Source organism: Mobula hypostoma, chromosome 2 (assembly GCF_963921235.1).
Source record: "Mobula hypostoma chromosome 2, sMobHyp1.1, whole genome shotgun sequence".
NCBI lineage: Eukaryota > Metazoa > Chordata > Chondrichthyes > Myliobatiformes > Myliobatidae > Mobula > Mobula hypostoma.
This window is the reverse complement of record NC_086098.1, coordinates 224,311,631-224,337,957: the sequence shown is the minus strand read 5'-3', so window position 1 is coordinate 224,337,957 and position 26,327 is coordinate 224,311,631. Positions and strand designations below refer to the sequence as shown.

The 26,327-nt window shown below is 43.6% G+C and overlaps 1 protein-coding gene across 1 annotated transcript in view; it reads left to right on the top strand.

The window, feature by feature from the left end:
• The first annotated feature begins 1,906 nt into the window (after positions 1-1,906).
• Positions 1,907-26,327, top strand: part of bmp7b (bone morphogenetic protein 7b) — a 147,597-nt gene continuing 123,176 nt past the window's right edge. The window contains exon 1 of the mRNA XM_063031658.1: positions 1,907-2,520. Within this exon, the coding sequence (XP_062887728.1) occupies positions 2,127-2,520 (394 nt within the window). The 5' untranslated portion in view covers positions 1,907-2,126. The remainder of the gene's footprint in view (positions 2,521-26,327) is intronic.

Genomic DNA, 26,327 nt, shown 5'->3' with positions numbered 1-26,327 from the left:
AGTTACCATAAAGAAGGTAAAATAAGTAAATGGTGCAAAAGAGGAATAGTGAGGTAGTGTCCATGGGTTCATGGACTATTCAGAAATCTGATGGTGGAGGGGAAAATGTTGAGTGTGCACCTTTGGATTTCTGTACCTCCTCCCTGGTGGTGGTAATGAGAAGGTGGCGTGTCCTGGATGGTGAGGGTCCTTAATGATGGATGCTGCCTTCTTGAGGCATCGCCTTTTAAAGATAACCTCAGTGGTGAGGAGAATTGTGTCCATGATGGAGCTGGCTGAATGTACAACCCTCTGCAGCCTCGTTTGATCCTGCGCATTGGAGCCTGCATACCAGGCAGTGATGAAGCCAGTTAGAATGCTCTCCACTAACCATCTGTAAAGATTTGCTAGAGTCGTTGCTGACATACCAAATCTCCTCAAACTTCTAATGAAGTACAGCCCTCGCATGCCTTCTTCATGAACGCATCAATGGGTTCAGCCCAGGTTTGAACCTCTGAGATGTTGATACCTAGGAATCTAAAGGTGCTGACCGCCGCCCCCCCCCCCCCCGGCCCAGTGAAAACTGACCTGCATCCTCCTGACTTCCCCAAGCTCCAACCATAACTAGAACCACAATTCACCCTTAGCACACAGTCTCTACCTATTCCTGTCCCTCACACATCTCCTGGCCTAGAATACAGTCTAGAATCAAACCTGGACCCCGAACTTTAATTCAGTTCTACAAAAGGCAAAGGCAGTGAATCCAAAAACACAAAACACTTGGCAAAGTCACAGCCTTGTTTGTATAGATGACTATCCCCTTCTTCCCCAGCAGGTTGAGGTGATTCACTGTTCATTAATGGAGTCATAATTTCTCAACTATGATACTAAGATCCCTCTCACTACATGGATTACTGGTTAATAGCGGTACTGAGCCACAATACTTCATCTCCTGACCTGTTCTAACCTGCCTGACCCTGATGTGCTTGGACGTGTTACGGCTGGACTCTGTGCCACAACTCAGTAATTGAAGGGATGATGCAGTCAAGGCTCCAACATCTCGCTCCTTCCCAGTAATAACCACAAGACATGTCCCACATGCGGGCAGAAGCAGGATGGATACAGTTCTACACCCCATTGAAGGGCTATTTGAACCATTTGGGTGCCCACTGCCAAAATAGCTCAAGGAGGAATAAAGCCTCTCTCTGGATGTGGTTAATAGCTTCAAATTTAAAATGAAGAAATTTAAAGATACCTGCCACCAAAGTTTTTTAAAAAGAAAGAAAATTTTTGGTTTATATTCCCTCTTTAAACAGATTATCACTCATTCATCTTTTGCATAATCTTGCTGTGAACTAAATGCCTGACATGTTAGTTTGTGATAAATAATAGTAGCTACCTTTTTATTTGTTGTGCAGGAAAAATTTGGTATGCTTCTGAAAGCTATCTCTCTCTGTCTCTCCCTGTTTCTCTGTATCTTCCTCTCTTCCCACCAACAACAACCCCCAAACACCCCGCTCACATCCACCTACGACTCCAACCACCGTTCTCCTCCTTAAACACATTCTCAGAAAGGAAACTTTATCAAATAAGAGGAAAAATGCAAATAAAATAAAGGGAATTAAATCTTCCCCTGAACAACTGGAAGGTTGAAATAATTTCAGACAGTAAAAAGAAAAGGCATGGAGACATCCCGATCCTGCGTCAGCCCTCACCTCTTCACCAAAAAGTGGTTAAATTCAAAAGCCCATCCCTCTTGCTTAATTACAGACGCCCTTAAGACATTCAGATAATTTTCTGTTGCTACTTTTGAACTTAGACCAGAGGGTGCTCCTCCCACACAAGCAGCCTCCTGCTGGCTCCGTCTGCACTAGACAACTGCACTGATTTACATGCAGAAGGATTGTAGCTCCTGTAGGTGAAGTAACTCACGAGCTTCTCTCGCTGAACTGTGGGAGCCAGTTCACACAGCATGGGTCTTGAACTACAACCTCACTCGGATAGCTTTGCTTAGTTCCTAGGCAGCTTCGCCTGAGCTGTAAAGAGCTAAAGGGGAGAGAGAGAGACAGACAGACAGACAGAGAGACAGAGAAAGACGTGACCATGTTTGTGTAGAGGATTAACGTAGCTGTCCAACCTGATTAAGAATGAACTTCCTGCTGTTAATTAAAAGAGCTGTAGTGGGGCTTCTGTGGAACTGCTTTGTGCTGCATTTGGTTCTGGGCAACCTGACCACAGACAACGTCATCCATTCCAGCTTTATCCATGGGCGCCTAAAGAGTCAGGAGAGGCGGGAGATGCAAAGAGAAATCCTCTCGATCCTGGGTCTGCCTCATCGCCCCCGACCCCACTTGCACGGCAAGCACAACTCTGCCCCCATGTTCATGCTGGATCTCTACAATTCCATGCTAACGGAGGATGCGAGGGGCTTCTCGTACCCTTACCGGGCCATCTTCACCACCCAGGGACCCCCGTTGGCCAGCCTGCAAGACAGCTCCTTCCTCAGTGATGCTGACATGGTCATGAGCTTTGTCAACCTGGGTAAGTTGAAACTTCTTTCACTTCAGCTGTGAAGATGATCTAATGCTTCAGTTCTGGATTTTTATGCACGAACCTCCCCATATGGCACACCTTGCTTTAGGCGATTAATAATATTCACGATAAAGCTTAGCATTTTGCGTGAGAATCTCGTAGCAGTTAGAATCAAATGATTGGCAGAAAGCTCTACAGCAAAACATTGTTTGGTTTATTTAAGTCTGGTTAACTTTTTGCACTCCCTTTCTCTTTCGATTGTTAAAGAAAATTAACTGTGGACATTATGTAAGGTCAATCCAACTGGTAGCTCCCAAGCCAGTCACTGGCTTCACCGTCAGGCCATTCTGGGATTATCAGCTTCCACCCCCGCCCCCAACTTTCCTATTCTATCTCCCTGAAGTTACCTCACCAATGACAATTTTTCCTTTGAAAAGCTACAATCCTTTTTTTCCCCCATAAAACGCAACATTCTCTGGAAACCAGAACAATGGAAGCAGGCAAGAAGGGGGCTACAGAAACAGGCCAGCCTATGCAGAGAGCTGCTGCTAGGAATGACAATCACACGTTGCATCCTTAGGGTGACCAACTGAAGTGAGGTGAATGCTTGGCTCAGTGAATGCAGGCAACTGCCGCTTCAATGAAAACATGATCTGGATTGGGACATGAGAAAAGAAAATAAATACTGGACTACAGGCAATGGACAGAGGAGTGTGACCAGCATGATATTTATTCTATGTAATTGCCACGCACAGGAATGATGAGTTGAATGGTTTCTTTCTGACCTGTAATTGTTTCACCCATTTGCAGCCTTTAAACTAAACAGATAGGAATTCAGGGTAATGACAATGGTAAAACTGCAGTTGTTTTATTTCTATTGGTGAGGTTTTACAGCTGGTGCTACAGTTTAAGAGTTAAAATCTCAGGTCCCCGATAAAATAATTTGCTGAGAGGCAGGGAAAGTGCGCTGGTGAAGTGAGCACACTGCAGCTGTCTCCCCATTGCTCCATTTTGTGGAGCTGCTATGTGTAACCCTCAATCAATGCATTCATCCCAGTCACAGTAGGCAGGTGTTACTACTTCTGCTAACCTTTACAAACTGGCTAGAATATTCTTTTACTCTCCTGCTTTGGTCCTCTCATTGCTCTGCTCTCCTAGGGCAAGTTCTAGAGCCAAACAAAACCTCTCCAGATTTCTTCTCATTTAAGCTATTGTTGCACAGTGTCAACAGGTTGCTTGACCGTACTTAAATGCTAACCCAGGGTCTTACCCTTCATTCAACCTACATCCGGCGTGCTGTGTGGTGGTGGTTATCTGGTGCTTTGTGTTTTCTGAACCCTCATGCAGAAATAAACAGTTGTTACACCTCTAAATCATTCTCTGGCCGTGACTAAGTTGATCAAACCCAGACTCAATAGTGTGTGTTGAATGTTTGAGAAGGGGTGCACTCTGCTTCTTAATGTTATGCGACTAACATGTTCATGAGCATTCATAATGCAGTAGATGTAATTTTTTTACACAATTGATGGCAGGAAGTCTTGCCTCAGTTTGCTGTCTGTGCACTCCATTACGAGTCCTGTATTCCACATCATTCCACAGTACAGTGATGTGAACTACTTACCTTCTGCCCCAATATTTTACCTATCTATGTTTCGAACCTCCAATGTACAATCTTACTCACTTCTCAAGGTAAATAAAGACTGGCAGGTGACTGACTGTAGACAATTGAAAATGTGCACGTATTGGTTTACTATTGTCATACGTACCATGTACTAAGCTACTGTGAAAAGCTGCATCTTGCGTTCTGTTTATTCAAGTCAGATCATTACATTGAGGGAGAGCAATATAAAACAAGAACAATGTGTAACAGCTACAGAAAAAGTACAGTGCAGGTAAACAATAAAGTGCAAGATGACAACCAGGTGAGGTTAAGGTTCTATCTGATCATACAAGAGGTCTGTTCAGAAGTCTGATAACAGCGGGGTAGAAGCTGTTCTTCAGCAGGTTTAGACCTGCCAAAGGGTCTCGGACCGAAACATCCACTGTACTTTTTTTCCATCGATGCTGCCTGGCCTGCTGAGTTCCTCCAGCATTTTGTGTGATGTGCTTTCAGGCTCTAGTATCTTCACTGAGACAGTGAGAAGTACAGACAGTGTCCATGGAGGGGAGGCTGGTTTCCGTGATGTGCTGAGCTGTGCCCACAACCCTCTGCAGTTTCTTTCAGTCATGGGCAGAGCAGTTGCCACAGACAGGGGTATTGCATTCAGATAGAATGCTTTCTATAGTGCATCGATAAAGAATGGTAAAGGTCAATGGGGACGTCAAATTTCTAGCCTCCAGAGGAAGCAGAGGTGCAGGTGAGCTCCTTTGACTGTGACATCAATGTGTTTGGGCCAGCAAAGACTGGTGGTGTTCACTGTTAGAAACTTGAAGTTCTCAGCCCTCTCAACCTCAACACCATTGGTGTAAGTGGGAGCATATCCACTGCCCTACTTCCTGAAGTTATTGACAAACTCATGTTTAAACACCTTTGAATGACAACCTGCCACTCGCTGTGGAGCAGTGCTTGCAGAGAACATGGAGGAACAGAGGATCAGCATCTGGGGGAAAATATTCTGGGCGGGAAGAGAAAGAGCAGTGCGCCGTGCGTGTGCAGCCCTCCGGTGAAAAATGATATCGTATCCATTAAATAGGGGCCGTGGACAATTCTGATTTAATGGAGACAGACGTGAAAGCACAGAAGAACATCTGGAGAAATTTCTGAAACGCTAGTTTGCTGCTGTTGTTACTGCGCGGTCGGGAATCTTCCGGAGAGAAGGCCTCAAAATCCCCGGCTTTGCCTGCTGTTGGAAACCGAGATTGAGGTCGAATCGTTCGGACAGATATGGCGCTCAGTACTCGGTGTCGGAGAGCTGATCGGAGGCTTGAAGTTTTCGGATGACTCAGAGTCGGACTGTGGTCGGGCATGGCAGGGAGAGTTTTTCTTCCTTCTCCCATCTGCGTGAGATGTGGAACATTTGAGAGACTTTGAACTTTTTACTGTGCTCATGGACTTCTTCATCAAGCTATGGCATTGTTGCACTGTTGCAACTATATGTTATAATTATGTGGTTTTGTTAGTTTTTTCAGTCTTGGTCTGTCCTGTGTTTTGTGATATCACACCTGAGGAAATATTGTATCATTTCTTAATGCATGCATTACTAAATGACAATAAAAGAGGACTGCGTGTCTTCATAATCTAAAATATTGGGTGGCAATCAAAGAGTATTCCTTGCCCATGTTTGGCCCGATAACTTTTGACCTAGTGTGCTCTGGAGCCAAACAGGGCAAAGGTTGGCTATGCTGGATCAAGTCTGGATAAAACTTGCCAGAAGATCCTTCAACTCAGCTGTCATAACATTGCTGGAAACTGAATCCTTAGGTGAATGGGGCTCAGAGAGAGGTTTGAAGCGGAGCAACACAAATGGTAGACAAACATCATCCCTCGGCTGTCTGCTTAGACTGGAAGTACCTACCTTGACCTAGGTGTGAATCCAGACCTGCATCAAAATGGTTGACTGTCCTCTGAAAAGGCCGGATGACCCTCAGTTAATGATGTCATTATCATTCCGTTAAAAACACAAAGGATAAAATTAAATAGGCCACATGGTCTCCACCTTGGCTTCGAATTTAAACATCACAGGATTTGTTTTTAGCCAATTCAAACATGCAAAGTCCTCATCGTGTAGATCTGGGAACTGGTATCTAAATTGTGGCAGCAGCCCTGCCAATGGTGATACTCAGGGTGATACCTTGGATGCCATGTATCTGAATCCCTGGGCACCATTGACAGGTTACGGCAAACTGCTATTCTGTAGAAGGGTGTAGTCTGGGAATCCTCAGCATTGGCTCCAGAGCCCAATAAATCAGATTCGGAGTTATTGATCACATGTACATCAAAACATACAGTGAAGTGCACCGTGTGCATTAACAACCAGCACACCCAAGGATCTGCTGGGGGCAGCCCACAAGTGTCACCACACATTCCCTTGCCAACATAGCATGCTCACCACGCTCCACGAAACAACACAAGCAGCAACAACAAAAGAAAACAAGACAACAGCAGCAAAACAAGCCCCTTTCCCATCCCCACCACCACCCACCCACTCACACAAGCGCCTCTAACTCCTGCACAATGAGCATATCTTTCAATTTCCTTCATATTAGATTATGAGGACACTCAGTCCTTGTTTATTGTCATTTAGAAATGCATGCAGTAAAAAGTGATACAATGTTCCTCCAGTATGATATCACAAAAACACAGGACAAACCAAGACTAAAACTGACAAAAACCACATAACTATAACATATAGTTACAACAGTGCAAAGCAATCCCGTAATTTGATAAGAGCAGACCATGGGCACGGTAAAAAAAGTCTCAAAGTCCCGATAGCCCCAACATCTCACGCAGACGGCAGAAGGGAGAAACTCTCCCTGCCATGAGCCTCCAGCGCTGGAAACTTGCCGATGCAGCATCCTGGAAGCACCCGACCACAGTCCGACTCTGAGTTTGTCCGAAAACTTCGAGCCTCTGACCAGCCCTCTGACAGCGAGCACCGAGCACCATCTCTGCCAAGCGCTTCAACCCCGACCCGGCCACTGAGCAACAAGCAAAGCCGAGGACTCGGGGCCTTCCCCTCTGGAGATTTCAGATCACACAGTAGCAGCGGCAGTGAAACAGGCATTTCAGAAGTTTCACCTGATGTTCCTCCGTCCTCTCACGTCTGCCACCATCAAATCAGGATTGTGCACGGCATCCTACTTGACAGATAACAGATATCACTGGAGTGGTCGCGCGCGCTGCTTCGTATACTTATCCAAGAACCTCTTGAGTGTCTCTATCAGACTTGCCTCCACCACAACCCCGGGCAGCACATTCTGGGCACTCACCATACTCTGAGTAAAATATTTGCCCCATATGCTCCCCTTGCCTCTCTCACCTTGAATGCATGCCTTCTGGTCAAACGTGGTCAAGGAAACTTCTTGATACCACCCAAAATTGTCCCTCAAATGATGAATTTGTGCTCCTCCATATTGAAAAACACTTTGAGATTTGGAGCAAAGGAGTGTGAGAGGCGATTGGGTAGAGGCGAATAAGATTATAAGAGGTATAGATAGAGTGACAAACAGCACCTGTTTCCCAGCATGGCAATGGCTAATACCGGAGGAAATCCTTTTATGGTGAGTTGAGGAAAGTTTAGGGAAGATGTCAGAGGTAGTTTCTTTTCCCCACACGGAGAGTGGTAAGTTCCTGGAATGCGTTAGAATGTAAGTGATGTAATGGTATGGTGGTAGAGGCAGATACATTAGGAACATTTAAGAAACTCCAAGACAGGCTCATGGATGGAAGAAAAAAATGGAAGTTATGGGCTGTGTAAAAGGGAGGGTTTAAATTGATCATGGAGTTGGTTTATGTGGGTTGCCTAACATCATGGCCAAAGGGCCAGTACTATGCTGTACTGTTCTATGTTCTATGAAAATAGAAACAGGACAGAAAGTGCCCTGGGTTGACATTTTCAATTTCCATCACTAAGACAGAACAGTAGCTCCACCACTGATAGAGCTGGTCATGTCTAGTAGGATATCGATCAGAATCAGGTTTCATCAGCATGTGTTGTGAAATTTGTTAACTTAACAGCAGCAGGACAATGCAGTACATGATAATATAGGGGAAAAAAATAAAGCAGTTATAGTAAATATCAAATTGTTAAATTAAAAATAGTACAAAAACAGAAATAATTATTTAATAAAAGTAAGGTAGTGTTCGTGGATTCAATGTCTATTTAGGGATTGGATGGCCGGGGGAAGGAAGCTGTTCCTGAATTGCTGAGTGTGTGCCTTCAGACTCCTGTACCTCCTTCCTGATGAGACAATAAGAAGAGGGCATGTTCTGGGTGCTGGAGGTCCTTAATAATGGATGCTGCCTTTCTGAGGCACCATTCCTTGAAGATGTCTTGGGTACTATGGAGGCTGGTACCCAAGAGGGAGCTGAGTAATTTTACAACATTCTGTAGCTTCTCTCAATCCTGTTCACTGGCAGCCCCCCTCCTCCACTCACTCATACCAGACAGTGATGCAGCCTGTCAAAGTGTACTCCACGGTTCATCTGTTGAAGTTTGAGTGTTTTAGGTGACAAACCAAATCTCCTCAAACACTTAATGAAATATAACTGCTGTCTTTCCTTCTTTATGGCTGCATTGATATGTTGGGACCAGGTCAGATCCTCAGAGAACTTAACACCCTGGAACTTAAAATTCTCACTTTCCACACTTCTGATTCTTCTATGAGGATATCGTACTAGATCTGCAATATCATTCCAGTCCCTAAGAAACCCACTATCAAGGGACTAAATGACTACAGCCCTGTTGCCTTGACATCTGTGGTCATGAAGTCCTTTGAGAGACTAGTGTTGTCTCACCTGAAGGACATCACAGGCCCCCTGATGGATCCCCTGCAATCTGCTTATCGGGCAAATAGGGCATTGGATGATAGAGTCCACATGGGACTGCATTACATACTACAACACCTCGACAACCCAGGAACGTCTGCGAGGGTCCTGTTTGTTGACTTCAGCTTGGCATTCAACACCATTGTCCCAGAAATTTTCTGCTCCAAACTCACCTAGCTCACTGTCTCCCCCATCATCTGTCAGTGGATCACAAGCTTCCTGACTGACAGGGTGCAGCAAGTGCGGCTGGGGAGCATCATTTCTAGCACCCGGACAATCAGTACCGGTGCCCCCCAGGGATGTGTGCTTTCCCCACTGCTCTTCTCCCTTTACACTAATGACTGCACCTCACAGGATCCATCTGTTAAACTCCTGGAGTTTGCAGGCGACACAACTGTCATTGGCCTTATCCGAGACGGTGATGAGTCTGCATACAGACGGGTGGTGGAACAGCTGGCCCTCTGGTGTGGTCAGAATAATCTGGAGCTAAATACGCTCAAGACTGTGGAGATGACAGTGGACTTCAGGAGGAGCCCCCCAATACTCCCACCACTCACTATACTCAACAGTATTGTGTCTGCTGTGGAGACCTTCAGGTTTCTGGGTGTCACAATCTCCCAGGACCTGAAGTGGACACCCAACACGGACACTCTTATCAAAAAAGCTCAGCAGAGGTTGTATTTCCTATGTCAACTCAGGAAGTACAACCTGCCTCAGGAGCTGCTGATTCAATTCTATTCAGGAATAATCCAGTCTGTTCTCTGTTTGTCCATCACTGTCTGGTTTGGATCAGCTACCAAACAAGACAAGAATAGACTCCAAAGAACCGTCAGGCCTGTGGAAAGGATTATTGGTGTGAAGCTGCCCTCAATCCAGGACTTATATGCATCTAGAGTCAGGAAGCAAGCAAGCAGCATCATTGTAGATCCATCACACCCTGGACATCACCTGTTCCAACTCCTTCCTTCTGGTAGGCGCTTTAGATCACTGTATGCCAGGACAAATAGGTACAAGAACAGTTTCTATCCATATGCCATCAGTCTTATGAACACTTGAATTTTAGTCTATTATAAACCAAGTCCACCTGTACATACACAGGCTTACCTCATTGTATATAGTTCATGATTATTTGCACTATTGTTTTGCTTGCTTTTTGATTCCGTACAGCGAGAGCTCAGGGAAACCGGCATCAAGTTCCCTGTGTGTGTCCACCTACTTGGAGATAATAAAGGATTCTGATTCTGAATAGATGGTGAGCCAATCAACACATGGGATAAACCTTCTTTATCTCACCCTCAAGTTAAAGTATCTACATGAGTTGATAGAGTAGTTAAGGAGGCACACAGTGTGCTTACATTGAAATCAAGCTTCAGGAAATGAAATTGCAGCTTTAAAAAACTCTAGTCAGGCCACATCTGGACTAATGCATTCAGTGTTGGTCATCCCATTATAGGAAGAACGTGGAGACATTGGAGTTGGTTCACCAGAGTGCCACCTAGATTAGAGGGCATGTGCTGTAAGAGGAGGTCCAACCAACTTACATTGTCTTCTCTGGAGCAGCAGCGGCTGAGGGGAGATCTGAGAGAAGTTTATAAGATTGTACAATGCGTAGGTAGGGTAGACAGCTAGTATCTCTTTCCCACGGTTAAAGTGTCCATTACCAGAGGGCATGCATGCAAGGTAAGAGGGGTAGGAAGATGTACGGGGGAAATTTTTCACAGAGCATGGTGAATGCCTGTAATGTGCAGCCGGGTGTGATGGTGGACGCAAATACAATGGAGTCCCTTAGATAAGCACATGAATGTGCTGGAAATGGAAAGATATGGACATTGTGTAGGCAGAGGGAATAACTGAGTTGGGTATTTGATTACCTGGGCACCACGTTGTGGGCCATTGGTCCTGTTCCTGCACTGTATTCTTCTATGTTCTATCTATACCACAGAAGCACCAGGCAATGCTCACATCCAACAGTAAAGAACTTAACCAGCTGCCCTTAATAGTCGATGGCATTGCCACTGGCCCCCCATCATTAATGGGATCAGAGACTCAACTGGTTACAAAAGTATCTACAAGAGTCACATAGTAAACTTCAACAAGTGCTTCATCTCCAGACTCCCCAAGCCCTCGCCAATAGCAACAAGGCAAACGTGCCGATCGTAGTGGAATATTCTTCGTTTGCTTCGATGAGCGCAACACCAACAACTCTCAAGAAGCCTGACAACACATTTCTATTTCTAAGCGCCATTTCTAAGAAGGCACAGTAGCATCTCTACCTTCTTAGAAGTTTGCTCAGATTCGGCATGCCATCGAAAACTTTGACAAACTTTTATAGATGCACGGTGGAGAGTATTCTGACTGGTAGTTTGCATCACAGCCTGGCATGGAAGTACCTTTGCCCTGATTCATAAAAACCTCCGAAAAGCAATGGATACAGCCCAGTCCGTCACAGGAAACACCCTCCCCACCACTCAGCACATCTACCAGGAGTGCTGCCACAAGAAAGCAACATCCATCATCAATGACCCCCACCATCCAGGGAATATTCTCTTCTGATCTGAAGGAGGAACAGGAGCCACTAGGTTCAGGAACAGTTACTACCCTTCAACCATCTGAACCAGTGTGGAGAACTTCACTCACTCAACACTGAACTGTTTCCACATCCATTTTCAAGGACTCAGCAACTCATGTTCTCAGTATTATTTATTTATTGATTTATTTATTATTATTATACTTATTTTTTCTACTTTGTATTTGCACCGTCTGAGTTCTTTTGCATGTTGCCCTTTGTGTGTAGTTTTCATTGATTCTATTGTTCTACTGTGAATGTCTGTAAGAAAATGAATCTCAGGGCAGTATATGATTAAATATATGTACTTTGATAGTAAATTTACTTTGAGCTTGAACTTTGAAGACCCAGGACAAAGCAGTCATGTGCATTGATCCTCCACACCGTATTCAGTGGATACACTGTGTACCATCTACAGATCGCACGATAGTCAATCACCCAGCAGCTGGAATTGCAATAGGCTTATTATTGTCACTTGTGTTGCGTTAGAGTGACAAGCTTGTCTTGCACGCAGATCAGATCATTACACAGTGCATTGAGGCAGAATAAAGTAAGCAATAAAAATGCAGAATAAAGTGTCACAGCTATAGAGAAAGTGCAGTGTGGGTAAACAATAAGCTGTAAACTCATGAAGAAGTAGATTGTGAGGTCAACAGTCCATCTTGTCATACAAGGGAACCATTTAATAATAAGAGCTTATGTAAAAAAATAGAAACTTTGAACCTGGTGGGACATGATTTCAGGCTTTTGTATCTTCTGTATGATGGGAGGAGGCAGGAGACAGAATTTCCGGGGTGCATGGCAGCAAAGAGAGTAAACAGAGGGGAGACTGGTTACTATGATGCGCTGTGCTATGTCCTCAACTCACTGCAGTTTCTTGCAATCACCTGCAGAGCTGCTCCCATACCAAGCCCTGATGCCACTGGATAGGATGCTTTCTGTGATGCATTGATAAGAGACATGCCAAATTTCTTCAGACACCTCAAGAAGTTTCTTGGCTGTGGTGTCAATGTGGTGATGTTGCTAGGAGTGAAGCTGTCAGCCCTGTCGACCTCAACACCATTTAGCCCCCAGACCTACTACACTGACTACCAAGAAGGACAAAGGCAGCAGACCATCACTTGCAGATTACTCCCTACATCAGGCATCATTATGTAAATATTAAATCATCCCTTCATTGTCGGGCCTAAATTCTGGGAATCCCTACCCAACAGTATTTTGTGAGTGCCTCTATGAGAAAGATCACATCAATTCAAGTAGGAGGCACACTGCCACCTTCTCCATGGCAACTAGGACCAGGCAACAAGTTCTGATGAATGTCTGTAGTTTGTAGAGTGATCATTGTCTTTTATTCAGGGCTTGATTTATGCCTCTGGCTCAGGGAATAAACAGTAAGGGTCAGAAAGTGATCTAATTCTCGTCTCAGGGAGTGGTCAACAACAGTAGTTCAGGGGCTTTGTTTGCATTCTTGAGTAATAAACCATGTCCATGGCTTCATAGAATGATCCCTGTCTGTCAAAGGAAGTGGCCCAGGTCTGTGAGTCCTATATCTATATCTGTATTACTCAGGACTGACCTAGTCCTAAGCACCTGTAGCCCTGAGGTATGTCTAAGGAAACGATTGAGGTCTCACAGCAAGTTGTCACAAGCAACAATGTGATTTTGATGAAAATCAAATGAGCAATAAACTCTGGCCAGGAACTACAGTGAGCACTGCCTTTTCCTCCAAGCAGTTCTAATGGATGATTTACATTCACATAAAAGGGCAAATGGGCTTCTGGTTAAACATCTAGTTCAAAAAGCATCAGTGCAGCACACCCTAATAATGCACTGGAACGTCAGCCCAGTGTCACCTGGAGTCATAGAGCATTACAGCACAGAAACAGACTCTCTGGTCCATCTAGATGGTGCTGGCCTGGTCTTCTGCCTATCCCATCTACCTGCACCTGGATCATCACCCCGCCCCCCCCCCCATACCTCTCTCATCCATGTACCTACCCAAGCTTGTATTAAGTGTTACATTTAAACTCGCATCTACCAATTCGGCTTTTGTTCTTTATCTCAGTTACTTACTCCATGAGGTACACATTTTAATCAGTTCCCTATGTTAATATGTTTCCGCTGAATTCATCCTTTGTCCTTGGTGACTATCTTAGAATCAAAGCCTGCTTTGGGCTCATCACAACTGATTTTTTTTCCATATGAACCCCATAAAAAAAACTTCTATAATGTTAAAGACCTTCTACTGGCTGATCCTCTCATTTTTCTCTAGAGAAGGCTACATCCAAATATGGCAACTCACCAAGTAAGACTGTCCTATTGTGATATTACTATCCTGTTCCACTCTGAAATAACCAAATGTATGTTCCATCAAACCAGCCAGTTCCACTCTGAAATAACCAATAAAATTACCACATCAAAGCGGCCTGACCCAATGAGATAAAACCAAGAACTTCATTTACCAAACCAGCCTGCCTAACATTCACAAAACTTATAACCCTATCATACCAACCTGGCCTGATTGCTATAACCAAATATATAACTGAATCTAGTCAGTTTATCCCACTGTGGTTTAACTAAAGGTGCCATGCCACCAAGCTAATCTTAAAGCTAAATACTATGATCCCTCGAAGTAATGCAGTTTACCTCTGACTATCTGGAAGTGGATTCAATAGAATCATGACTAGACCACTTTTCTGATAGTACATGGCTCAGAAATCCTGATCAATAGTCAGTGGGCAGAGCTCATTTAGCTAAGTGGCAACAAATAAAGAATTTACGAGCATGAATCTGCAAGCATCTTTATGTTGAATCCCTCATACCTTGTGATGCATCTGGACCATTTTAATTATAGTAGAAATCAGGAGATAGACTGAATCTATGTCATACCTTTTACAAGCTCAGCATATATAAATGCAACGAAAAATCGATAAATGTAATCTCTTTCAGCATCACGTCACAGTTAAGCTATTGAATGAATGTCTTCCATTTCAATATACTTATGTTTCAATAAAAAAAAACCTCATCCAGCAATGCTTACAAATTGCCAGGTTAAATTGGGATTAACAATGGTTCCTCGTGGATGCAGCAGTGTGAAATAAATGGGGAAAGAAAAACATTATAGCAGATTCCCTCCATTGCTGTCAAATACTTTGCAATAAGGTATATTGTCTGAAACCTCCATCTTGGGGCTTTTTAAACCATCAGTTCCCATTTGGGCGCATGAATAAATAGGTTATTTTGTCTTGCACCATGTGCATCTATAATTCAAGCTCAAAGATATTTGGTATCATGTAATCTGGTGAAAACCTTATATGTGAAATCCCAACTACCGCATCCTGTACTTGATCTTAACACTCGCTTGTAATGAGAAAACAGCAAATATAAGAGACAATCGGTGGAAAGGCTGAAGAAAATGGAATCTGAAAGGAGAGGGCAGTGGATCATGGGGGAAAGGGAAGAAGGAGGGGGTTAAAAGAAGTTAAAGAAATCGATATTCATGCCATCAGGTTGGTGACTACCCAGACAGAATATGAGGTGCTGCACTTCAACCTGTGAGTGGTCTCATCGTGACAGTAGAGGAAGCCATGAACTGACATGGCAGAATGGGAATGGGAAGTGGAATTAAAATGGGTGGCCACCAGAAAGACTGCCTTTTGTGGTGGATGGAGCAAAGGTGCTCGAAGAAGCAGTTCACCAATCTACATTGGGTCTCACCTGGGCAGAGGAGACTGTACTGGGAGCACCGGCTAGAGTAGAAAACCCCAACAGACTCATAGATGGCGTGCTGCTTCACCTGGAAGGACTGTTTTGGAGTCCTGAATGGTGGTGAGGGAGGAGGTGTAGAGACAGGTGTAGCAGCCTGAAACTTCAACTGTGCATTCCTCTCCATAGATGCTGCCTGACCTGCTGTGTTCCTCCAGCATTTTATGCTCATTGCTCTGCAGTATATTTCCAGCATCTGTCGTATCTCTTGTGTAAATGTAAGAGAGACCAGGAAATTCTCAGAAGGTAGCTTCACAATGTATGAAAAGTTAATAGCACAGCTGAGATTCATTTAGTATCAGTCATTTTGATTCTCGGCATAGGAAACTGAACTTGAACACAGGTTAGGTTTTCTGACCTGATCAAGCTTTAGAAGCAACCACCCCTCCCCCCCCCCCCAATCATCTCCTGGTCCTATCATTCATAATAAAGGACCAAAGCAACAAGTTAATCAATTAATCTTTCAGCTCTGTTGTGAATAGTGTAGAAGGTTGCTATAGGTTACAACAAGGCATTGACAGAATGCAGAGCTAGGCTGAGAAGTGGCAGATAGAGTTCAACCTGGAAAAGTGTGAAGTGATTCACTTTGGAAAGTTGAATTTGAATGCAGAGTACAGGGTGAATGGCAGGATTCTTAGCAGTGTGGAGGAACTGAGAGATCTTGGGGTCCACATCCATAGATATGTCAAAGTTGCCATGCAAGTTGATAGAGTTGTTAAGAAGGCATGTAGTGTGTTGCCCTCCTTAGTCAGGGAATTGAGTTCAAGAGCCTCAAGGAAATATTGCAATTCTATAAAACTCTGGTTAAGCCACACTTGAAATGGTGTGTTCAGCTCTGGTCACCTCATTGTGGGAGTGGTGTGTGTGTTTTGGATGGGTGTGTAGGAGATTAGCAAGATGCCGCCTGAACTAGAGATCATGTCTTGTGAGGATGGGATGAGGAGCAGGATGAGGTGTGACTTGATCTACAAAATGTCACATGGTCTCCAATGTCATATGGTCTTATGATAAGAGGTATAGATTGAGTAGACGGCCAGAGATTTTTTTCCAGGATGGAAATGGCTAATACGAGAGGACACAATTTTAAGGTGATTGGAGGAATGCTTAGAGGGTTGTCAGATGTACCTTTTTTATACAAAGAGTGATGGATGCATGGAATGTGCTGCCTGAGGTGGTGGTAGAGGCAGATATATTATGGACATTTCAGAAACTCTTACATGGATGATAGAAAAGTGGAGGGCTATGTGGGAGGGGAGAGTTAGATTGATCTTGGAATAGATTAAAAGGTTGGCACAACATTCTAGGCTGAAGGGTCTGTAGTGCAGTGTAATCTTTATATTCTATGTTCTAACTAGAGTTCAAAATGCAAACTGTGACACCAAGGTTACATTCAATACTCATACCTTGGAGCCCCAACACAAGAATGAATTTTTAGAAGAGATCAACTAAATCAATATAGGGCAGGATCACATAGCCAATTCCATTTGAGTTTCATCAGATATCATTTTGCATCAAATGCAATTAAATGACATTGGAGATTGATCCCCAGTCAATGGCTAAGCAATCTAAGTTGAGTTAGGAGGGTCTTTTGATATACACTTCAATCTGAATCAAGCATCAACTTCATACTATGTCTGTAGGCTTTGTTGGTAGTTAGTGCCATCTTCTCCCTCACATTTACACCACTCTCTCAACTATTAGTTTTCTTAATGACATCTGATCTGCCTCCAACTCTTACTTCAATCTGGGGGGAAAGGATAGAATGGTGTGATTGTATGGAACAAAATCTGTCAGGTTGTCAGGGTGTGATTGTATGGAATAAAATCTGTCAGGCTGTCAGGGTGTGATTGTATGGAATAGAATCTGTCACTCCATCCCTGGGGTGTTTCAGTCTGCAGTATCAAGGTAGATAATCTTTTGTACACTGGCAAATGGTTTATATCCCCTGAGCTGTCTCTAGAACATTTTATTTAGTTTTGGTAGGTATCGTGAAGATCTGTAAAGGCTGGCAATCCTGGACTACAGCCTATCTGGCCTGTACGTTAGCACGACATTAGGCAAAAAGGAAATGCTTGAAGAAGATACTGCATCATCTAGAATTCTAAAATGTTTTTTCACATTTTAATAGCATTTACCTAAGCATGTGATGGTGACTTGATGGAATGTGCAAGACCAATTCCAAGAGTGTTTAAGGACACCTGTCCCATTCCCTCTTTGAAATACTGGAAGAAACCAGCAGGTCTGACAGCATCTATGGAGGGAAATAAACAGACAACATTTTGAGCCTAGACCCTTCATCAGGACTGGTGAGTTCCTCCAGTACTCTGTGTGTGTTGCTCAAAGTTTGCAGAATCTATTGGTCCCTTCTTTGGAACCAAGTAAAACTGAACAACTGGGTTTCACAGCCTTGGTTCCATAATGGATCTGAAGATGTTCATTAGGTTAAAAAGACTGTCATGCCGTTAAAAAGACTGTCATTTCTACTACAATCATATACCCCAACTTCACCCCTGTCTCATTTCCTCTGCTGCTAAGACGCTCCATGTTGATAGTGTAGTATTCCAATGAGTATCCTTCTTTTTCCCTCAGTGAGCTACCCATACTTCAATGACCAATTCTTAATGTTTTCTATCACCCAGTGCTCACTGACCTACAACAGCTTCCAGGTAAGCAGCACTTTGACTTAAAATTCTCATCTCTCTATTCTACTTTATCCTATTATATGTCTAAGACATCTGCACCCTAGATTCAAGATTCAAGTTTATTTGTCATGTGTCCATTGAATGTACAGTGAAATGTGTTGTTTGCATTAATGACCAGCACACCCACTGGTATGCTGGGGAGAGCCCATATTCCAGCGCCGACATTGCTCAGCGGAACAACATAGAACACAACAAACAACAAAACAACAACAGCAAAACAAGCCTTATGCCTCCCTCCCACCCATGCACATACGCAGTCCTCTAACCCCAAGTCTGTCTGTATTCTTCGACCTCCAGCCTTCAATGGACCCGGATTTGGACTTGGATTCGGACCCTATCAATACTGCCCTCTTAAATGATCTCCTAATTGAACTCCTTTACCATTCCTTCAGCTACCAAAGCAACCTCATGTTAAACTGCCTTGCGTTTGCCTCACAGCACCTCCCCCCCCCAGCACCGCACCCCCCAACACTCCCACAAAGGAAAGAATCTCCTTAAAAGCTACCTCTTTGATCAGGTGTTTACTTATCTACCCTATTATTTCTTTGCACAGCTCAGTGTCAAATATTGTTTAAAAATACTCTGCAGCACTTTCTTTGTTAAATACAGTTTGGGGCTTTAGCTGTAATACAATAAAACAAGGAATTGCCATGCATGATTGGACTTGAGAAGCTGAAGCTGCAGACTACAGATGTTTGTTTTGAGGAATTTGCAATGTATGAAGGGTCAGTAACTAGAAAGCAACTGGCAAAAGAACCTGTGGTTCTTTTAGGTAGAAGATTTCTAGCTCCCGGATGATCAGAATTTCAAGTGGCTCGTCCGGTGACAAAGGTGGTTACAATTTCAACAGAAGTTTCAAAGAAAGAAATTGGATTGATTCCTGTTTAATAATTACAACCTAAACAATATGAAAAAATATCTCTTTTTTGCATAAGTAATTGAGGCAGGAGAAGTTCGGAGTATGGGGAAAGATTAAAAGGGTGGAACTAACTAGACTGCTCTTCAAAAGGGTAAGTGAAGATTTGATGGGACAATTAGCCCACCCTCTGGGCTGTGCCTTTCCATAATTTATTTTCAATGACTTTATTTCCTTAGCTGTTCTAAGAATGTTTTAATACAACTGCTACACAAAATGAAAAGGGCACCAAAGCCAAATAGATTAAGTGACAAAGAGCCCAGTCTGGTAAGAATGACAGCTTTAATTCCCTTGGGGACATTAAAGTACAAAACATGGCAGTGCTAATGCAAGTTATAAAACAACCTCCATTAGAATTTGATAAAATTGTCAGGTCTATTCATTTGCAGTCCGGTCCATCTGGATCCCCTCATACCCAGTAACAGCTGTGCCTGGGCTGCAATCCCCCAGTGTTTGGGTGAAAGCTGCCCTGGGCCAAGGGATGGAGTGAGGCACAGGCTGCTGGCACACACAGCTGCCACCTGTGTTGTTTTAAGGGTTTGGATCAGGCAGCCCTGCGTTCCAGCTCGCTGCAGCCTTTCACTGGAACCTGGCCAAAGGGTCAATGTGGACATCCTAGAAACAGTCGCAGGAGTTGTGCTGAGCCCAGCAGGCAGCCAGCTGTACTGCTTTATTCATGCAGTCATAAAAATGTGCTTGTTCTGGAAACAAGAGGACCAGCCCCTGCTGAGGTTTCCTCCATACCACGCTTTGGAAGGATACGAGACATGCCGTATTATGAGGCAACGCTGGTTCAGTCTGGTGTCCAAATGCATCCTGCTCTGGAGACAGGATGGTCATTGTCAGAATCACTAACATACAGAATGTCATGAAATTTGTTGTGCGGTGGCAGCAGTACAGAGAAATACATAAAAGATACTATAAATCATAATAAGAAATATGAAATATGCTTCTAAAATCGAATGAAACAAGTAGAGCAAAAATAGCGAGCATGAGGAAATCGGCAGACGCTGGAAATTCAAGCAACACACACAAGATGCTGGTGGAACGCAGCAGGCCAGGCAGCATCCACAGGAAGAAGCACAGTCGACGTTTCGGGTCGAGACGTCAACTGTGCTTCTTCCTATGAACGCTGTCGGGCCTGCTGCCTTCCACCAGCATCTTGTGTGTGAGGTTGTGTTCATGGGTTCATACTCCATTCCGAAATCCGATGGTGGAGGGCAAGACGCCGCTACTAAAACGTTGAGTGTATTCCCTGCGGCTCCATGTCATAAAAGACATTGAGGCACAGATGCTCTAACATGGATATAATCCCATTTAACAGTTAAAGAAGAATTTACAGTGTGTTAAAAATCTGTGTAGTATCTATGTCACACCATATGATATCATATTATTATAAATAAGGCCAATAGCCTGGAATTTCCTTGATGTGATTTACCCATCTGAGTAAATGTTACATCTGGCTTTGACAGATGTTTTTTTTGCTCATGCTGATCTGCATGACTCTTGACATAAAATAAGTATAAACTGTCGCAAGCAACTAAAGTAGGTAGAAACTAGCTTTTAATCCCACTGTCCAGTCTGTGTCATTCAGCAGAACTCAAGAGTCATGAGCAGTTCCTGTGTTTGCGCTGTCTTTATTTTCATCTAATTACTGGAGTGAATATCTAATCAATAGGTTTGTAGTTCAGCAAAGACAGAATTATTAACAATTGTATCTCAATAATGGCCAGAGGCAGCAGGGCTGGGCACCTGGCCAAAGGACAAGAATGAACAGCTTTAGTTATTCATGTCGCAAGTCTCCTGGGGGCATTGGAGGCAAGACAAACAGAGTCTTGGGTGTGAATGGCATTAATTTACCCAGAATTATCACTGATGTCAGCTAGAGCACGCTAACGTCCTTACTCTCCAGCAGTACTTAGTGGGCAAGGTAGAATGGTAAAGCACTTGGCACCTCTCCTCGCAAACACGAGGAAATCTGCAGATGCTGGAAATTCAAACAACACACACAAAAAATGCTGGTGGAACGCAGCAGGCCGGGCAGCATCTATAGGAAGAGGTACGGTCGACATTTCAGGCCGAGACCTTGCGTCGGGTACCTCTCCTGTTTCTTCTCACCTACACTGGACTCCTGCAGATTTTTTAGAATTTTATTTTAGAGATACGGCACAGTAACAGGCTCTTCCGGCCCTACGAGCCCACACCGCCCAGTCTAACCCACTAATCCATAGGTCTTTGGAAAGTGGGAGAAAACCAGAGCACTCAGAGGAAGCTCATGCACTCACAGGGAGAACATACAAACTCCTTACAGCAGCAACGGGAATTAAACCTGGGTCACTGGCACTAGCTGCTGCACTACGATACCGCTCTCAATTGTTACCTACTTAATTTCTATACATAGATTATATATTAATCCAAGAGCCCAAGATGTCACTCAGGTTGTTCTTCATCAGGAATGATGAAGTGTGTTGGCCCAAAACCAGGAGGGTGTAGATAGGTTCAGTAAGTGGTCAAAGACCTGGCAAATGCAGTATAATGTAAGAAAATGTGAAATTATGCATTTTGTAGAAAAAATAAGAGAAGTTTATTTAATAAATGTGTGAGATTGCAGAGAACGAAGATGCAATAGAACTTGGACATCATACCTGATTTGCAGGTACAGCAAATAGTTAGAATATAATAGTGAGAGGAATAGGAGGAAGTTATGCTTCAGTTTCCTGGGTGTCAACATCACAGAGCATCTATCCCGGACCAACATATTGATGCAATTCCCATAATGAAATCACCACACTATTGGCTACTCTTCATTAGGAGATTAGGGAGATTTGGTATGCCATTTCACCGCAGACATCATTAAATGTTTACAAACGTACAATGGGAAGCATTCTGCTTGGATGCATCATTGCCTGGCATATAGGCTCCAATGTGCGGGGCTGAAAGAGACTGCAGAGGGTTTAGATTCAGCCGGCTCCATCACCAACCAAATGCAAGTTTGTTGTTGACGTCACTGTTGAGGGCCGTATCAAAGGTAGTGATGAATCAGCATACAAGAGTGAGACTGAATGTTTGGCTGAGTGGTGTAATAACAACAACCTCTCACTCAATGTCAATAAGACCAAAGATCTGAGTGTAGAATCCAGGAGAGGGAAACCAGAGGTCCATGAGCCAGTAATCATCAGAGGATCAGAGATGGAGAGTGTCAGTAACTTTAAAATTCCTAGGTGTCACTATCTCAGAGAATCTGTCCTGAACCCATCAAATAAATATAATTGCAAAGAAAGCATGACAGTGCCTCTACTTCTTCAGGTCATGTCATCAAAAATCTTGGCAAGCTTCTATAGATGTGTGGTGGAAAGTGTGCTGACTGGCTGCATCATGGCCTGGTATGGAAACACCAACGCCTTTGAGCAGAAAATCCCACAAATGGTAGTGGATTTGGCCCAGTGCACCATGGGTAAAACCTTCCCCACCACTGAGCACATCTCCATGAAACGTTGCTGTAGGAAAGCAGCATCCATCATCAAAGATCCTCACCACCCAGGCCATGTCCTTTTCTCACTGCTGCCATCAGATAGAAAGTTCAAGTGCCTCAGGACTCGCACCACCAGGTTCAAGAACAGTTACTACCCCTCAGCCATCAAGCACATGGGCAAAAAGAGATAACTACACTCATTTAAGGACCTTTTATCTTGTTATTTAATGCTTGTTACTTATAGCTATTTATTTATATTTGAATTTTCACAGTCTGTTGTCCATTGTTTACAGTTACTGTTCCATCGATTTGCTGAGTATGCCCACAGAAAAAGAATCTCAGGGTTGTATGTGTTGACATGGATGTCCTCTGATTATAAAGTTTACTTTGAACTTTGAACCCTCCCCACCATCAAGCACAACTTCCAGAGGTGCTGCTTCAAGAAGGCAGCATCCAACAGAATCAGGTTTAATGTCACAGGCATGTCATGAAACTTGTTGTTTTGTGGCAGTAGAATATTACAATACATAATAAAAATACTATAAATTACAATAAAAAAGTATAGCTATGAATAATTAAATAAGTTGTGTAAAAAGGTTGAAAAAATAGTGAGATAGTGTTCATGGATAAATCGCCCATTCTGACATCTGATGGTGGAGGGGACAAAGCCGTTCCTAAAATGTTGAGTGTGTGTCTTCAGGCTCCTGTACCCCATCCCTGATGGTAGCAATGAGAAGGGGGCATGTCCTGGGTGTTGGGGGTCCTTAACGATAGATGCTGCTGTTTTGAGGTAGCGCCTTTTGAAGATGTCCTCGAAACTGGGGAGGCTAGTGATGGAGCTGGCTGTGTTTACAACTTACTGCAGCTTTTTCCATTCCTATGCAGTGGCCCCTCCAAACCAGACAGTGATGTAATCAGTTATAATAATCTCCATGGTACATCTTTAGAAATTTGGTAGTCTTTAGTGGCATACCAAATCTCTTCAAACTCTTAATGAAATATAGCTGCTGCCGTGCCTTTTTGATATCACATCAATATGTTGAGCCCCGGCTAGATCTTTAGAGATGTTGATACCCTGGAACTTGAAACTGAGGACTGGTGTGTGTTTCCTTGTCTTCCTCTTCCTGAAGTTCACAATCAATTCCTTGGTCTTACTGACACTGAGTGCAAGGTTGTTGTTGTGACACCACCCAACCAGCTGATCTATCTGACTTCTGTACGCCTCCTCGTCACCATCTGAAATTCTGTCAACAATAGCTGTGTTGTCAGAAAATTTATAGATGGTGTCTGAGCTATGCCTAACCGCATAGTCATGGTTGTAGAGAGAGTAGAATAGTGGACTAAGCACACATCCTTCAGATGTTCAGAGTTAATTGTCAGCGGGAAGGAGATGTTTTCAATCCACACAGACAATGGTCTCCTGGTGAAGAAGGAGGCACAGAGGGCCAGATGCTTTGGAGTTCATTGATTAGATCTGAGGGTACAATTGACTTGAATGCTGAACTGTAATCAATAAACAGCAGCCTGATGTAGGTATTACTGTTGTCCAGGTAATCTAAGGCCAAGTAAGGCCAGTGAAGTGGTATCCACTGTGGACCTATTGCGGTGACAGGCAAATTAGAGAGCAATGCACACAAATGCTGGAGGAACTCAGCAGGTCAGGCAGCATCTGTGGAAATGAATCAATGTTTGATGTTTCGGGCTGAGATACTTCTTCAGGACTGGAAAGGAAGGGGGAAGACACCAGAATAAAAAGGTGGGGGGAAGGGAAGGAGGAGAGCTAGAAGGTGCTAGTTGACTGGTTTTTTTATCAGATGCTGCAGAGATTCACACAGGTGTAGTTTTTATTCTCCCTTTCAAAACGTGCATAGAAGTTTCTCTTTGTAGGAAATAATGGCCCACAAACCCTGCCAGGGCTAACATGCATCTGATCCATCTCTAAATTCAATTGGAATAGTTTTTTCACTCTTAAAATAGCCTTCTGAAATCATGGATGGATTTCTTGTGTAGTTATGGATCTCCAGTCCTGAATGCCACAAATCTAGCCCTCAACAGTCTATGCATCTCTGGGTTCTTGCACAACTTTTGGTTTGGGTGTGTCCGGTATGTCCTTGAAGGCACATCCAGGTCTTGATGACGTTAATGCCAACTGTGATATATTCTTTCAGTTTTGAGGATGGATCCCTGAATATTGTCTAGTTCACCAAATCAAGGCAGTCTTGCAAGTACTCCTCTCTCTCCCTTGATCATTATTTCTTAGTCCTTACCACCAAGGGTGCACTTTTTCATCTCTGCCTCCATGTTGGGAGTAGAAGTACAGCCATGGGGTCAGACTTTCCAAAGTGTGGGTGTGGAATGGCACGGTAAGCATTCTTGATGGTGGTGTAACAGTAGTCAGGTGTGTTGGCTCTTCTGGTTCCACAGGTGATAATTTGGTGGTAGCTTCAGGGACTTCTTCAAGCTGGCCTGGTTTAAAACCCCCACAATGATAGGGAAGGCATCAGGGTGAGCTGTTCTGTGACTGCTGATCATGGTTGCTCAGCTCCTCCAACCTGCCTGACGTTGGCCTAAGCTGGAATGTATACCACTACCAGAATGATGGTGGAAAACTCCACTGGCAGATAAGAGGATGACACTTGACTGCTAGATGTTCCAGGTTGAGTGAGCAGGACTGAGACAGAAATGTCTGTGCACCACGATGAGTTAATCATAAAGTATACTCCACCTCCTCTGCATTTAAAAGTCTGGGCTGCTGTGAAGTGCAAAGAATGTGAAGCTATCAGACTGCATTGCTGCATCTGAAATAGCAGGAGATAGCCATATGCACATTGGTTGAACACCCAAGCTAGTGCGGTCTTTCTGTGATCCTATATCAGTTATTATTCTATTATGAAGTTATTGTGTATGCCTGCAAGAAACTGAATCTCAGGGTTGGCTATATATACTTCGATAATAAATTTACTTTTGAACGTTTTTTGGAACTTTTTGAAGAGAAAACATTCTCTGCACGCCCCTGTTTCGAATTTGTGCTCTTTTCTCATGCTTATTCATACACCGGTCCATCAATCTTCTCTCAACTACTGTACCTCCAAAACATCAACATCCTTCCGTAAGGAGATGCAGAATTCCAGAAATTGTGTCACCAATGAATCAGAATCGGAATCAGGTTTATTATCACTGACGAATGTCATGAAACTTGTTGTTTTGTGGCAGCAGTACAGTGCGAGACATCAAAATTGCCATTAGTTACGAAAAAAGTAAGAATCATGAGGTGGTGTTCATTAATCGTTCAGAAATCTGACGGCAGAGGGGAAGACGCTGCTCCTAGTACATTGAGTGTGGGTCTTCAGACTCATGTACCTCCTCCCCGATGAAAGTGATGAGAAGAGGGCATGTTCCAAATGGTGAGAGTCCTTAATGATTAACGAGGTACTGTATATCTCATTGATGGCTCCAATAAGTGGCAATTCTTTGCACGAGGTGTTGATAGGAATCATCAGATATTCCCATTTAGGACTACCACAGATGAAATGCACAGTAAATGCACAGACGTTTAACAAAATCTATCAGTATTTAAAATCGATGGATCTTGGGCTGCAGACTTAGGCCACGAGTGCAGTCCCCTTTAAGAGGATGGAGGCAGGGAGGGTGCGACAGTCTACGGGTACAATTGAAATGCAGAGGCCGTAGGCTCCACTCCCAAACATCCTGCTGTCAAATGTAGTCTCTGGAAAATATAACTGAAGGTCTCAGAGTCAATTTGCAGTGCCAGAGTGACATCAGGAACCACTGTCTACTTTTCTTCAAGGATCTATCAACCTATGTTTTAAATACATTCAATGACCTGGCCTCCACGGCCGCCTATGGTAACAAATTTCACAAACTCACCATCCTCTGGCTAAAGAAAT